Here is a 16,725-nt window from a genome sequence, read left to right as displayed (position 1 = left end):
AAAAAGTACTTTCTTCCATACCACCAACCTTTTTTTTTTTGTTTGGGTCAATTTTGTTACTAAGTATTAGAAAGACAGCTGAGGTTGATTTTGTCTTGTAAATAGAATGAGAGAAGTTGAATGACACAGGGTCCAAATTGACATTCGCACATCGACTTGGAAGTCACTTACATGGCTTGCTATATTTATCAAAGTTTTTTTTTTTTTTTTGTTTAAAGTCGCTTGCTATATTTTCCATTTACAACAGCCCAGCTTTCTATAAATGACAAATCACTTGTGATGAATCTTCACAGAAGGCCCTCTTCCGATTTTCAGAGCAGCATCATGTCATAGTTTCATGCTTCTTCGTTTTTTTTTTTTTAATTATAATAAATTTTGAAATAAATAAATTATTCAATCTCTTGAATCAAAATAAGATATATTGTATCCATATTGATTGTATATTCAAAATTAATATCAATATAATATCCTTAGTAAAATTCGAATTAAAATTACTTAATTTGACAGGAAAGAATTTAACAGTTAAGTCAAAAAAAAAATTTATAAATTGATTTTTTAATTTCGAACCATATCAAGAGAATTAGTTGTCTATCTTATTTTCTTATATTCAAGATTCTAAATTGGCCAAGTTTGCTTCTGGCATGAATTGGCCAAGTTCTATCAAATGCATAAAAATACAGTCCGGCCAATCGTTGGCCTGATTTTGATTACAAGTGTGATATCTCAATTACATGTCGAGATATTTTGAGAATTTGTTATGATTTATAAGTAAAGATTTAAATTTATATTCATGAAATATATTTTTATAATACAAAACCGTAAAACTTTTAAATTAAAAAGGATAATACCTCACAAATTAGGTACAGATCTTTATAAATGATATTAAAGCGATCATTAATCGAATAAAAATTAAGTGTTATATTATAGAAGCTACTTCTAGAAACCTGATAGAACTAAATGTTATATGATAAAAGTCACCTCTAGAATCTTACCAGTATAATCCTAATTATATGATTTTGTTTGTGTTTTTGGTTAAACTCGATAGGAATATCAAACTTTAATGAGAAGAATTTGTAACATTCAAATCTCATATTAGAATATTCTGAAGATTTATAATGATATATAAGTAAAGATTTAAATATATACTTGTAAAGCATTTTTTTGAAAGATAAAATTATAAAATCTTAAGATCAAAATAGATAATATCTCATAATTAGTGTAATTGTAAGATTTAAGACTTTTAGAATGTAAATTGTGTTACGAAGTATAGCTTCTTCCAGAAAACTATTTGCACTTTCAGAAAGGGCCAACAGGTAATAAAGTTGGAAAAGCTTAAAAGGATGAACTCAATCCAAACAACTTGGTTAATGTGACAAAACAAACTTGGAAAAGCAGAGGAAGAAATGACAAAGAAATTAAGGAAAAAGCAGACTAAAAAAGCCACAAAATGTTCACGACAACCATGATGTTCATGCATATCTAAAATTGAGCAAACTTATCTTCGCATGACCCTCTTTTCTCCAATCAACAATAAAAATTGACCTAAAGCAAAACGGTGGCCATCCTACCGGTGCCTTCAACAATAACAGCCATTGTCTATTACTTTATCTTTTCAGTTTTTATTGCTTTTGCTTTCAAAATTAGATCTTTTAATTTTAGATACTATACAATAATACAACACAAAAATAATACAAAAAAGATATAAAAGTGTCATAAGTTTAAAATTGACAAAAAAAAAATTATTTCATGTTTGATTTATCAACACAATTTATAATTTTTATATTTTACATGTATTTGATACGAAACAAATAAAAAATGTCCTGTCTATTAAAAAAAAAAAAAAGCATGTTTTATATGCTTTGCAAAACAGTCAGAGCAGCTGTACTTTGCAAAGATGCTCCAATAATGATGTAGCCTTCTGCTTGGCCCTCTCTGTGCCGCTCTTGGTAAGCTCTGTCAAGGGTATTGCAGCACCAAGCCTACTTATGCAGGCAAGATTCTCGGTATCTCTCTTACACAAAGAAAGTAAAATGGCTGCTGCATTCTCTTTATCGCGGGGCAAACCTGTTCTTAGAAGATCAATTAAAATAGGTATGGTACTAGCCTTTACTATAGCAGCCTTAGCATCATGGTTGCTTGCAAGAACTGACAGTATTGTCAGAGCCTCATCAACCATACAATTTCTTGAATCTGTAAGCATCTTCAGCAGTGCTGTTATAATTCCAGCTCTGACAGCCCTGCTGTTATTCCCCTGATAAATGCATAGATTGAAGAGAGCAGTTGCAGTATCTTTCTTCCCTCTAGTGCTCCCACTTTGTAGCAAATTTACCAAAGCTGGTATTGCACCTGATGCACCAATTATTATTTTGTTCTCATCCGCAAGTGACAAACTAAAAAGCGTACCTGCTGCATTCTCTCTTGTTTCCATGCTCCCAGCTCTGAGGACTTGGACAATGGAAGGAATAGCACCAGCAAGCATTATAAGCGACTTGTTATTTTCAAATATGGAAAGGTTAAGGATAGTAGTTACTGCATGTTCTTGTAATGACACATCATCTGTTGTTAAAAGGATGACCAGAACAGGTATCGCTCCTGCATCTGCAATTAGTATCCTGTTATCTGTGCTTCTTTTAGATAGTGATCGGATTTCAGCCACAGCAGCCCTACGTTCCTCTAAGCACCGGCTCGAAAGCTTACAAACTAAAGCCTGGATGGCTGCCATGTCACCACTAACATCATGGAAAGATCCATCACTCTTTTTGAGCCTACCATTTGCTAATCCACTTGGCTGCTCAACATTATGTTTAGCACACCATTGATTTATTAGACTTCTCAAAACGTAATTAGGGGTTAGAGTCAAATTTTCCAGCTTCTGCTGAGTTTTCGGACATGTTACATTGCTACAATCTATCCATCTCTGAATGTAAGATCTCTCATATGTATGTAAAATCAAGAAGATGATACATCAGAAGGCAGGATGAAAAGGGATGGCTAAAAGGCAAAGGTAGACCACAGAAAAAGAAACATAGAATCGACAAGCAGTAGTCGTGGCATTACAATATACCTGCCCTGTAGCCACAATCACCGGATCTCTCATTACTTCCAAAGATATAGGGCATAGAAAATCATCAGGAATTGCTAGTGCATCAGGCTTCTTGATTTCTTCATTACCCTTAGTGGCCCCATTCTCCTGCCCTTCGGAATAGATTTCATTTGATAGGCAGGCCTCAGAAGAAGTTGAAGAGCTCTTCACTCCTTCCAATATCTTAGTCACCTGATCTGCACCATTTCTTTGAGGACCACAGTTTTCTGGAATGCTATCCAGCTTTGCTGAAATTTCATGGTTCATACTACTACATTCTTTTTCCAGCGGCTGGAACAGAGCATTAGAAAATTTACTAGAATGCAAAGACCCATATCTTCTGTTGCTCTTCTCAATTGTGCTCTCACCAACGATACCTGGAAAAGAAAGTTGATGTTAAAAAGGCAAGTAAATACAGAAACAGAACAAATGAAGAAACACATAAATTCTAGAGCTAAAGCTGTTCTTTAACGTCCTCTGAGTTTTGAAACTGATCATACGGGATTTTCCCCAAAGCTTTCTCCGGCTTCCATGTTACACATTGAAATTGGAAAGAAATTCTTTTGGCAGCTCCATCCTTAAATCAAGATATAGCTAATTTTAGAGACATACCCATAACAAATTTTCAACAACAACAATTGACTTACATATTCTGGTTCTAATTCAGGGAGGTGAAATTCATATTGACAAATTCAAGAAATAGACTTAGCACTCTGATAGATTAACTCGATTCCTTTAGCCCCCAAAATTTGTTCTTTTTTTAAAATTTTCAAAATGGAGTTAATCTATCAGAGTACAAACAAAATTAACCCAGTGATTAACATGTGGAAAAATTTCCCTGTCCAGAAGAAAAAAAAGGTTGACTAATCCTATCAATTTTGAATGCATAAGAACTGACCTCAGTCAGTAAAAATCAAAATGAAGCATATCACTAGTATTTAAATGATAGAACAACTGGCATTGCAATATATCAGCATTAAAAATGGATCAAATTTTTTAGAACCAATTAACCCAATCATGTACTCATGTTTAAAAAAAAAAGAATTAAAGAAAAATAGGAAAAGGGGCTTTACAGAGGAATTATTGGAATGGTAGGCGGAGGCGACGGACAAGAGACGCTTAGCAACCTGGATAGCCATGGCAAGATCAGCCGACCATGAAGAAGCCGACGAGGAGGCATGATCGTAATGATGATGAAGATGATGATCAGAAGGTCCAAAATCTCTTATTTCCACAAGCAAATGTGTGAAGAGAGCTATCCTCCTTACCATATCCGTACAACCTTTTAAAACATGACATTGACGTGAGCAGTTCCAGCAGCGACATTCCCGGAAACAATTTCCTGGACAAGACGGAGCAAGAATGCCGGAGAAGCGTCGCCTGTTTGTGAGGAGGCGACTCTGCCGGCCATTTGCGACAGCCAGGCGTCGGCTCCTGATTGGATTAAGACGAGCAAATGAGACTTTTCAAAGAAAAGGATTGACGAGTCTAAGCGAATGCGGAAGCGAAAGCTGCATTTTCAGATAATAATAATAATAATTGGATTTGGATTAAAACAAAGAGAGATTCGCGGGGGAGAGAAAAAGGAAGGAACGAGGATACGGTTGCATTTGGAACATTATGAATTGTTATAATAATTTAAATACGTAATATTTTTTTAAAAGAGCTAAATAAATAAAATTTTATAGATTAAAAAATAGAATAATTTATCTTTATATTTTACATTACATTGTTACTATATATATATATATTTATTACATCATAAAGATAAAATTTTAATACAAATAAAAAAATTAATTTTATATCTCTTCAAACATTTTTAATTATTAAATTAAAATTTTTAAAATATTTTAAAATATTTATTGAATATTATTAATATTATAAAATTTTCGGTTATGGAAGAAAATATTACCTCGATTTGTCAAGTATTATTGTTTAGAGGTGATTTTATTTTACATTAAAATGCCTTTTTTTTTCAAATTTTTGCACTAAATTTTAACTTTGATTTTATGACATAAATACGTATTTGAAGCATTAAAATTCTTTTGTTTTGGAATAAGTATGTCCCATAATTTTTATTTTTATTTTTTGCCAATATATGTCTTCTAAGTTTTATCATTATTATTATTATTGAATCAGAAAATAGAAATAGCCTGATTCTAAGACCGACAATCACTAAACGAACTACTCAACGAGTGAAACGGACGGCTCCCAGCTATGTGTGTCGGATTATGTGGCGGTAAGCATTTAGTGTTATTCAGATTTTCTTTGACTTTTACGTTATACGGCTTTTATTCTTTTCTTCGAGGGCGTTAGATAATTAAAGGCACGTTAGGAGCGTAAATGATATATTAATATTCGTAAATTTTTTAAATTAAATTCGAAAAAAATTTAAATTTGATTTAATTATTATCGAATAGAGTTTGAATTTGATAGTTTGATTTATCGATCGAATTAAATTTGAGTATTTTTATATCTAATTTAAATAGTTCATGAATTTAATCAAATTTTTATATTTAAATATATTTTTATTATTTTAATTAATAAAATATTTCGAGTCTTAGTTCGAGTTCGAGCATAAATAATAAAACTTTTATCGAGTATACGAATCAAACTTATTTTTACATATTGATCGAACTTAATCGAACAAATTCAAGTAGCTCGAATTCGATCACGAATCAAACTCAAGTTTGAAAAATAAAATTCGATCGAGTTCAAGCTGAATATCAAACCTCGAGTTGTGAGTCAAACTCGAACTCGAGCTTCTCATTATATCAATTCGATTCAATTCGATTACATCCCTAAACATGATTATGTTTGAAATTTTATTTTAATTATTTTAATGCTTTCATATTTCTATCTCAAATTATTTGAGTATTATTAAATTTTATAAAATTAAAAAAATTAATTTAAATAAATTTAATATTAAATTTTAAATTTTTTATAAAATTAAAGTTTTATCATTTTTAATATCAAAAAATTAAAAAAATCATAAAAATTATTTTACAATATAAAAAATAAAAATTTTAGATAGTTAAAAAATAAATAACATAATTTTGGAAAAAAATAAAAAAAATGGGACAGAGAATACCTTTTTTATTGGTAATTCGAACAAATACTTTTTGTTACGGCCAAATCATTCAGTCAATAAAATCAATCTCTCACTCGTCAAGTCAATCATGCCCAACGACCACATTATTACTTAGAAAAGTCGTCACCCAGGCTTTTTGTTATCTTATGGCCTCACTCCCTAAGCCATTCACCTTCTAAGACTTTTTTGCTCATAGAGAGGGTTTGTCCAATTACCTTCACTGACATCACACCAGCACATCACTTCATAAAAAATTAACTTGTCTTTACTTTGCATGTAACTCGTCTTGGGTCATTCAATACATCTCACACTCATCAACGTCGTCCATCTTTAAGTTTCATATGAATTTCTCGTTATTAATTTTAATTATGTCATCGTCTATTATTTTATATATTAAGTAAAACAAAATCAAATATACATTTTAAATCCTTTATTCTTAAATTTTTTTCATTCTCATTATAACTTATCTTTTTTCTTAAAAAATTTTAAAATATTTGATTGATTTAAATATCAAAACGAATTTTAAAAAATAAAAACCTTAAATCTCAAGTTTAAGTCTAAGCATATATGTTTCAAAAAAAAAAAGTCTAATCATTTATGAATTTTATTCAAGTTTATTTTGATTTGTTTATTCATTAATTTTTTCTTGAATTTAATATTTATATAATTATATAAGTTGAGTAATACTTCATTAGATTGTAATTTTTCATTACACGTGTAATTTCATAAAAATAAAATAATTCAAAGTATCAACTTAATAGGTATAATTTTTTTAAGATTTTATTTAAATGTTGTAAATTAAACATTCCTAAGTTTCACTCAGAGAACTTCACTTAATCTTGCTTATCATATTTTTGTTTTCTCTAATCAACTCACCCATAATCATACATAGATTTCAAATATTGCATAAGTAACCAAATCTTATAACTACGTCTATACATATCACAAACATAGTATGTATAAGTGAACAATGAATTATCAATATTAAGTAAAGTGAAATATGCCCATAAACCAATATAAAATTTTTTTAAATATATATATATATATATATATACATTGGAAAATTTAAAATGATTAGGAAATATGGTATGTAAATTCCTTATTATAACATTATAAAATATGACAGAGTTAATATTATTAATGGACTATAGACTATGGTGAAATGTTTAATATTGTATCTTAATTTTAAAAATTTTTAATATGATACTTGAATTATAAATTTATTGACTAATATAATACTTACTTTTAACGTGATTAATTTTAAATAATAAAATATGATGGACAAACAACTTTCAAAGTATCACATTAAATATTTTTAAAATTTAAATATCAGATTAAATATTTTATTATAATTTAAAAATTATTTATGAGAATTATGATATTAACCCAATATGAAAAGTAAAAAGGAATTTTTTTATCTGAAAAATAATGATATATATTACAACATTTAGTAAATTAAATGCTAAAATTGTATTATAAATATAATATTCTTTTGCATGAAGTTACAAAAGAAAAAATAACAATCACAATATTTAACTATTATATCCATATAAAAATCAATAAAATAAATAAATTAATCAATAAATCCTGTTGATAATCAGATGAAATTCAACATAAATTTGATCCAACACCACACGTAATGGATCGCAAAAAAAAAAATTAGACCTCTTTTTTAGCATTAAACTAAGATATTCTTGACAAAAATAAATGATTTACAATTTGAAAAAAAAAAAAAATTGTGTTAAAAGCCAAAGTTTAATTGAAAGTTTAAAGACTTGCATGTTCTTGTCCCTCACTTCCCAGATTCAGTTTCCATCCATGTGCTAGTTAGCAACAACAATTTTCCATTACACTTCTTCTTTTCTAGTCAAACAAACAGAAATTTTTTTGGGGTCAGGATAAACAAACAGAAATTGGATTTTGGATTTTGTAGTTGACTTCTTGTTGAAGCCAAAAGACCATCATTAATCTTGCTGTTTCTGACAAATTCCATCGCCTTTCGAACTGTCTCCAACACCAAAAAGAATCTCTCTCCCTCTTTCATTCTTTTTTTTTCCTTTTTTTCAACACGGAGAGCGCTAAGCTAAGTTTCTATTCTATGGATAAATTATTGAGTCATATCCTCAAAATGGCTAGCTTTCAACTGATTTCTTATTGACTTTATTTTTTTTTAATTAGTACAATTATAATAAACTATTATATTTATATAATCAATTAAATAATTAATTATTATATTATAATCAAATTACACTAATCAAATAATTAATTAACAAACTATAAAATATTTAATTGCTCAAGGATGAGAATCCAAGACAAAAATTCTTAAATTAAATGATCTCCCTACCTCGGTTACATTATTTTTACCGTTTTTACTACTATGGTCAAATTTTAACTTCCAACTGGGTCATACACTCATTGGTTGTCTAACTGTTAAACTAATTACAAAACATAGTTCTGATTGCTTTGATAAAAAAAAGGCCAGCTGTCAGTCTTTCGAAGACAAACATCTATAATAACCAAACGTACGTATCTTCTTTTTATCTATTGTTATGTTATGTTATTAGTTTTATTTAAAGCCCTTGTTTCTTGTACGTGCTAACGTGGGATCCATTTGGAAGACATGATATGATGGCAATATCGTTATATTATACGAGGCATTATTAATTTTCTATTCATACAATTTATTAAAATCCTAACTTTCTTCATAGCTATGGCGGGGCATATATCATATAAATATATACAAATATATATATTAAATTTTTTATATATTATCACCGGATTTCTCAATTTTAGGTACAAAATTATTAAACATTTATTATTTATAATCTTCCAATCATACTAGTATGAAACAATATTTTGTACATAAATACATAATTTTTTTTCCAATTATAACAAGGTGATGTGGAATCATGAAATAAGACGTGAATGGTTGGTGAGGATCATAGTTTGGGCCGAAACGAGGATTATATTTTCCATGTATGCCAATAAGGTTGCACCCAATTACTTGGAAACATGGGCTTGAGTTTTAAACACCAATAAGATTGCGCCAAGTTTACTGCTTAGCCCAAAGACATTTTATAATTCATTCAATCTCCATCTAAAATTTTATACTAATAGGTTCTCCAAAACAAACTAGTATGAAGCTTTTTGAAGACGGAAAATATATATATATATATATATATTTTTTGAAGTGGATTCAAATTATAATTTTTTTTATTCAGAATTTTTCACAATTTACAAATTTTATAAGTAATTAATATAGAGACCAATTCAGTGCATCCAAATTCAATTGAGTATCTATCATTTGTAGATAGATGATAAACTATATATATATTTAAATAACTTTTATTTATCTTGATAAGAATAACTTTAAAAATGCAATTGATAAATTTTTTTGCATAAAAATTCAGGCGAGAGGAAGCTGCTTCATTCTAAAATCAGGGCATAATACAACTGTAAATGAGAATCGAATTTAAACTTTATAAATGATCGATCAACTTTCGTTGGCAATAAATATTTAACGAAATTAAATAAAAAAAAATTGACATGTTTTTCCTTTTGAAAAACATTAATTGATTTTCTCATATTTATTCTCTTTGATTTAGGGTCAATGTCGATGCAATTACACCCACGATGAATACCAATTGCATCCTTAAAAGTTACTAAAGATCCATTTAAGAGACACGATGGTGATACAGTTGAAGAAATTAATGATATTGGGAGCCTCTTTTCTTTGTTGGTAGAAATAGGTCCACTGGGGGAATGGCCATTGGCTTTGGTTTCTTTCCTTTTCTACGAAGACAACAATATCTTTATAATTATTTTTATTTAAAACTTATGAAATACTTTTATTAATTTAACATAATAAATCATTTTTTATTTTTTTATTTTGTTTATTTTAATTAACAAAACTATTATTTTGTTTAAAAATATATTTTTAATTATTGATTAATTTTATAAATATTAAATAGTTTAAATTTTTTGTTTTATGTAATTTTTACTCTAATATTTTTAATGATTATTTTTTATTACAATTCATCTTATCATCATTATTATTTTTACATTCAAATATATATTTTATTATTATATTAATTAATCTCATTACTATTATTATTTTTAATCTCATCGAAATTAATTTTATAATCTATTTAAATGGATCTTTAATTAATAACAAGTTACGTTTAAAAAAATTTAAATTTACAATAATATTATTGCTTGGTGTATCTACAATAAGGTATATTAAAAAATATTTTTTTTATATCTATTCTATACAACAACTTAACATTTCCCTAAAAAAAAAATGTTTTTTTCTTATCGGATAAGAGATAAGGGATAAGAGATGCAGATGGTGTGATTTTAATTTTTAGTTATTTTATATATTTTCCTAAATTTTTTTTTATCACTAAATAAAAAACTGAAAAAAAAAAAAAAACCTTTGCTTCTTATCCACACATATCCAAACCCATTCCACACATATCCATATATATATATATCCGATTGTCGGCTGATCACACCAAACAGCAACCGTGGTTCAAAGAAAGAGTTTTCGGTAAGAAAGCTTTAGGAAACTTGCTGTAGCTCTCACGTCTGGACAAAATTTACATAAAATTTTATAGATAAAATTTATAAATTTTTCTAAAAAATAATTTAATAAAATCTTAAAATTAATAGATTAATAAAATTTAATATTAATAATATATTCAATATTATTAAAATATTATTTATAATTCAAATTTAATTTATATTTATTTAACAATAAAAATTTTATAATTTTTTTTATAAAAATATTTATTTAAAAATATATATATCAAAATTTATTTAAATTTTTTAAAATTTATATACACTTACTTTATTTAACAAAATTTTTTAATTTTAATTTTCATTTAACTATTTTTAATAAAATATTTTATAAATTATACTTAAAAAATTTCATTTAAATCTTCCTCTATCTAACGCCGAGTACCAGCCTATCAATCGTCGTAGAAAATGGGAAGCTACATTTAATTGCGGTCCTCAATTATTTGTAATTTGGCCGAATACGGAAAACGACCTGTAATCTAACTGCAGCTAAATGAAGGACCCAGCAGCCGTTTGAGTAGCTGAACGTGGCACATGCAGATTATGGCTTCATTGAGCTACTTCTACGTTTCACCTGCCATCATTCTTTCATTTTCGCTGCTTTTCGTACATGCTATACCAATTTTGAGTTTTGTGCTAGATTTTTTTTAATTAGGTTAAAATTTGTGCCTAATTTAGTATCCAATCACTTCATCTTTATCATTTTACTATTCATGACTCTACCAAACAAAACGGGATTGGTTGAGTATAACTTAATCCAATTCAAATTTAATGCAATGATAATTGGATTTATTGTCAATAATTTCTTTCGTACGATCTACCTTAATCATGAGATGGAAAAACTTCCCTCGTCCTAAACATTTTTCACCAAAAATAATTGAACGATGGACTCATCAACACTGTTGTCTGTGATAAATCATGAATTCCTGGATAAATTATGCGACAAGGTGAAATTTAGAAATGACGTGAACTCACGTTAGCTGGCCTGGCGGATATGCAATTACAGTAGGTGCAGAAGCTGGGGTCAATATACATCAGTCGTAGGAATGTCCTTTTGAGTGTTTGATGCTTGAAGAGAAATTGCTATGACTTTTCAGTGCAAAAGTCGAAAACCCTAATAATATACCTCGAACTTGTCATGCTTATCCTTAATCAAACAGGCATTTACCATGATAGATTAATTGTACATACATACATGCATACATATGTATGTATATATGTATGTATGTATATGTATATGTATACATAAGGATAAGTTAATGGCAAGTCTTTGAATGAAATTGATTTCCAGTGCTTCTTATCACAAGGATAGATCATAGATATACATATATTGACTCCTTCCTCTGTCCTTCGAATATTGCATAAATTGTACCCTGAAAGGGACATTCAAAGGGCCCAATAGAAATTATTTAATCGTAAAATATATCCTAACCACATCATTCATCGACGATTTTTTCCAAACAAAAAAAAAACCATCGTACATGAGGTCTTTTTTCTCTTACATGTTGTATATGTGGCCATTTCTGATGTCTTCATTACCAAATTGTTGCAGACATTGTAGATTCTTCTTTCTTTTTCTAACAATATTTTAGAACAGCATTACCCAATTGGGAATCAAATTGCAAAAGTTTCTTGTTTGACATAATGGATGCATATTATTAATTTACTTGTTACAAAGAAACAAATAAGTAATGCTGGGCATCAAAACCAATAAAGAGGAGCAATAACAAGAAATTAAAAAAATATAGATAATATTTTCAGATCTATCAGATTAAAGCATGCATATTTATGCCTCTTATTGCTACATGTACGTTGTTCCAATGGATTTTAAGTGTACAGCTAATTTAATTTACAAGGAAACAATATTCCCAGCTAATGTGAAACCTGGCCTAGTTAATGGTTTTTGTCCTTAATTCGGACAAGCAAATTGACTACCGATTATGGAAAGAGAACAAGTGTGGGAGATGGGGAGAATTCTAGGTCCCTTGATATGTTGGACTGTTTGTGGTTTTGTTCCTGGTCATCTTCAAGTTTAGCAACGGAACAAGCTGAAATACTGATGGTGAGATCTAGGTTCAGATCAGGGAGCTGGCTGCATGGCTCATCCGCCAAGCAACTTGCAGCATCTGAAATTTGATCATTGTCACATCGGGATTTCACTGGTTGAATATTATTGGTAGCTGGGACTTTTGAAACAGATGATGTATTGAAATTATGTGGATTCTCGGGACGCTGAGGAAGCAAATAATTGTGGCTCAACCGATGGTTATTTGGATCGATACCCATCTTTAAAAGCTTTCTTCTTAAATGAGAGTTCCAATAATTCTTCACTTCATTATCGGTTCGTCCAGGCAATCTTCCGGCTATCAACGACCACCTGAAAACGCGTTCCATTATATAAAGCTTTTCTGGTTAAAGATTCAAAAGAGTTTGTAATGCTAAGCACAATATTAGCAATTTCTCATGGTTAAAAAAAAAAAAAAACCAAGAAAATTATTTTTGTTTACATGATAACCCAAGATCATTGATATATAAAACTCTTTTTCGATCAGTCATTTACTCTTTTTATTGGGAAAATTGTACTTGAATTTCTAAAATAAAACTCCATGCATGCATCTTTCTTTTCAAATGAACAAATTAAAACACTAATAACACAAGAGAATTAAAATTAATTTTGGCTGGAGAAATAGCGATATCCAAACAAAAATAAGTTTCTCCTAGTAATAATCGGCAAACCAGCAATGCCTTTTTACTTAACTGTACATTGAATAAATAATTACGGTTAAACCTTTATCTTACTAGATTTTTAGAGTTTTGTTTAGTTGGCATTACACAACCATCTGAAGAGGTGGCGAAAGGTTTGAGATTCCAAATAATCTTTTTTTCTATTTTTTTCAAAAAATTAATAATTAAGCATGATATATAGATACTTTTTACCTTTTATGGTTAATCAATTAATTCAAAAACTTTTTCAACAAGGGGGGGGTATATGTATCAGCTATATAGGATGTTAACATATATATATGGTATTGGTACCGGTTGCCTAAGAGTGCATGAAGCTTGATAATGAGATCCTCTTCATCTTCAGCAAAGTTGCCTCTTTTAAGGTCAGGCCTTAGATAGTTTATCCATCTCAGCCTACAACTTTTACCACAACGAAGGAGCCCTATACCAATAAAAATAAAATAAAAAAGCAATACAATTAGCATCATTCATGCTTGACAATTTTTTTTTTTGTATCATAAATTTGTTTTCCATTTACACACACACACACACACACACACACACACACATATATATATATATATATATATTCATGGTAATTTAGTGCGCAGTTTAGGAACCTGCAGCCTGAGGAAGAGAACGCCAGCAACCTTCACCATGTTTTCGAATGTAATTTATGAGCTTCTCGTCTTCTTGCTTCGACCATGCCCCTTTATTGGTGTCTTGCTTATCACAGCAAGGCTTCCTCATTGTCTCCACTACTACTTCTCGGTGCTCCTTAATGGACCCCTAATAATCATTGATCAGATCAATGGCATCGGCAAAGGGAACGCGCCTCTTGAAAGAAAGAAAATAGCCAAAAGGGCAAAGGAAAAGACGAGCAATTGAGGATACATATCTAGGGTTGGTTGCTGTATAAATATAGCTAAAACAGAGAATAGAAAATGGTAGACTTGACTGGTGGTTTGCTCATTCGTTGGTGCATGTTTTACTGTCTTCTGAGTGACGATCGAGAAAGCAAATGGCAAAAGGTTTGACCATCTTTTTTTTTTCCTTTCTTATTTCGGGTGTTGGTTAGTTGCCGTTAAGTATAAGTCTTTGTCTTTCAAAACCAACAGTCACTTCCATCCCATCCTTTCACTTTAAAATTGGAGTTTATATTTAATAGACTAGTAGTGTATAAATTTTACATAAAAATAAATATATAAAAAATTAATTATTTTAAATAAATTTATTTATTAATGAGAAGGTATTATCTGATTTATCATATTAATGAGATAGTATTATCTAATTCATTGATAATATATAAAATTTTTATACTGATAGTGTATCAAATATAAATTTTTAAAATTAATCAATAATTATACCTTCAAATCTTCATCATTGTGTGTATATACACTGTAGTGTACGTATATTCAATTTAATTAATATAATATAAAATTATTGAATACAATATCAATCAAAATTTTTAATTTTGAAATTAAGTCTATAAAAAAAAAAAAGAAAAGAAAGATTTTTAAAGGAAAGAAAATAATAATTTATTCCCTTATTTTGATAGTTAAAATGAATAAAGAAAAGATAAAAATTGAATTGACTACAACCTTTGTTTGGTTAAGTTTTGAAAGGGAAATGAAATGAAATGAGATATATACTATATTGCTTTAATTATACCTTTTCTAAAATAAAATATATTTTTATCATGTAAATAATCTTACTATTAACTATTTTAAGTAATTTTAAAAGTTAATAAAAATAATTTCCATAAAAGAAAATATTATTAATTCATAAAAAAATTATGTCTGAAATTATTTTTATATTACAATTTTTTTTCAAAAATAATGCATAAATGATAAAATTAAAAACTTAAATATGTATTATTAAGATAAAGCTAACCATAAATTTGTTTAAATAGAAGCATTTTTCTTATACATGTTTAGTCATGTTCTTTTCATTTTATTATCTAGAATTCGCCAAGTGACAACAAAATTTTTTTTTTTTAAAAAGACCTAAGTATAAATTAAAAAATATATGGAATTCGAAGTTATTGAACAAAAAAATAATTGAGAAATGAGTTGAAAAGATTTGAAAATAACATCAATGGTTAAGCTTGAATATTATAATAAAATTTTTTGAAAAATGATAAAATACAATAAGAACATAAAACTTATTTTATATTTAAAAATTTTTAATCCTTTTCTTTCCTTCCTATTTATTCTAATTTGGAATAATTAAAAATATTAATTTATATAAATAAATATATATATATATATATATATATATATATATATATATATATATATATGCTTAAACGATTTCCTTGTCCCAGCTATGTCCATTGGTAAGAATGGGGAGTAAAAATGACCATAGGTGCAAGTAGTAGAGGGAGAAGAATAAAAAGGGGGTTGGCACTATCACATGTTTTCAAGTTGACTGATAGTTTCTTGAACTACTTTTCATCAACCATTAAAAAACATCTTAACAAACAGTCGCTTTTTCTTGGCTCGATCCTTCTTATCATAATCATATATAAAAATTATCTCATTTGTAAGTGGAACTTTTAAATTTCATTACCAAAATTAAAAATATAATATATAATTTTAAGATGCATTAAAAATAAATATATGTCTTTTAATTTAGTTTGTAAAATTTAAAAATTTTTCTTATAATATAAAAAATAAACTTTAAATATGGTCAATAAATTAATATGATCATATTCCCTGCATGTCGTTTCGTTTTCCACTTATCCAATTTCATGTTCTTCCCTTCTCTAATATTTTTTACCAATAAAATTGAACCCTCTGCAGTTTGCTGAGAGAAAAAAAGAGGTGACCCACACTTTCCCGTACGAGGTGATTGTTCATTTGAGAGAGAAACGTGACCGCATCAAATATTATCATCAACAGATAAGGTTCCTCAGAGCATGATTTATCATCTTTCTAATCATTGGTGCTGAATTCCTTGACCTTTTCATTTTTATTTTATATTAAAAAACATTAATTCTAATATTTTTTTCTCAAATTGAATCGATAACAGCTAGGAATGAGGAGGAAAACTAACTCTAAATTTTTTTAACATATATTTAAAAAAAATCAATTTTTAATTGTTGATTTTGATAAATAAAGAGACGAAATTAAATTATTTTTTATTTGTTTTTCTCATCAAATATTGACATATAACATCAAACAAAATTAAGAATCCAAGTGTATATGATTCTAAAGATCCAATGAAAGAAAAGAAATCCAGAGTATTA

At 28.3% G+C, this 16,725-nt stretch overlaps 2 protein-coding genes and 1 pseudogene across 3 annotated transcripts; all 3 read right to left on the bottom strand.

The window, feature by feature from the left end:
• Nucleotides 1-1,671: 1,671 nt before the first annotated feature.
• On the bottom strand, nucleotides 1,672-2,939 carry LOC149519357 (U-box domain-containing protein 11-like). The gene has a single exon (XM_089760011.1). The coding sequence runs from the start codon at nucleotides 2,720-2,722 to the stop codon at nucleotides 1,871-1,873; it is 852 nt and encodes a 283-aa protein (XP_089616137.1). The 5' UTR covers nucleotides 2,723-2,939; the 3' UTR covers nucleotides 1,672-1,870.
• Nucleotides 2,940-3,344: 405 nt separating this feature from the next.
• Nucleotides 3,345-4,673, bottom strand: LOC111288107 (U-box domain-containing protein 11-like; annotated as a pseudogene). Its single transcript, XR_016341780.1, has 2 exons — nucleotides 4,156-4,673; nucleotides 3,345-3,659 (listed from the first exon to the last, which is right to left on the bottom strand). The product of XR_016341780.1 is annotated as a U-box domain-containing protein 11-like (transcript).
• A 7,812-nt stretch (nucleotides 4,674-12,485) lies between these two features.
• On the bottom strand, nucleotides 12,486-14,367 carry LOC111288104 (myb-related protein 308-like). The gene is made up of 3 exons (XM_022878868.2): nucleotides 14,096-14,367; nucleotides 13,788-13,917; nucleotides 12,486-13,128 (listed from the first exon to the last, which is right to left on the bottom strand). The coding sequence occupies exons 1-3, from the start codon at nucleotides 14,223-14,225 to the stop codon at nucleotides 12,690-12,692; spliced, it is 699 nt and encodes a 232-aa protein (XP_022734603.1). The 5' UTR covers nucleotides 14,226-14,367; the 3' UTR covers nucleotides 12,486-12,689.
• Nucleotides 14,368-16,725: the final 2,358 nt, after the last annotated feature.

This window comes from Durio zibethinus, chromosome 4, assembly GCF_047325235.1.
Source record: "Durio zibethinus cultivar Kanyao isolate XHJ-2024 chromosome 4, ASM4732523v1, whole genome shotgun sequence".
Lineage (NCBI taxonomy): Eukaryota > Viridiplantae > Streptophyta > Magnoliopsida > Malvales > Malvaceae > Durio > Durio zibethinus.
This window is presented reverse-complemented; position numbering and strand designations above follow the sequence as displayed.

What these genes read in the sequence shown, in the direction of transcription:
- LOC149519357 (XM_089760011.1), bottom strand. Translation starts at nt 2,722, where the DNA reads ATGGCAGCCATCCAGGCTTTAGTTTGTAAGCTTTCGAGCCGGTGCTTA.
- LOC111288104 (XM_022878868.2), bottom strand. Translation starts at nt 14,225, where the DNA reads ATGAGGAAGCCTTGCTGTGATAAGCAAGACACCAATAAAGGGGCATGG. An exon ending in TTCTCTTCCTCAGGCTGCAG is followed by an intron (nt 13,918 to 14,095) that starts GTTCCTAAACTG and finishes TTATTGGTATAG; the next exon opens with GGCTCCTTCGTTGTGGTAAA. An exon ending in CATGCACTCTTAGGCAACCG is followed by an intron (nt 13,129 to 13,787) that starts GTACCAATACCA and finishes ACGCGTTTTCAG; the next exon opens with GTGGTCGTTGATAGCCGGAA.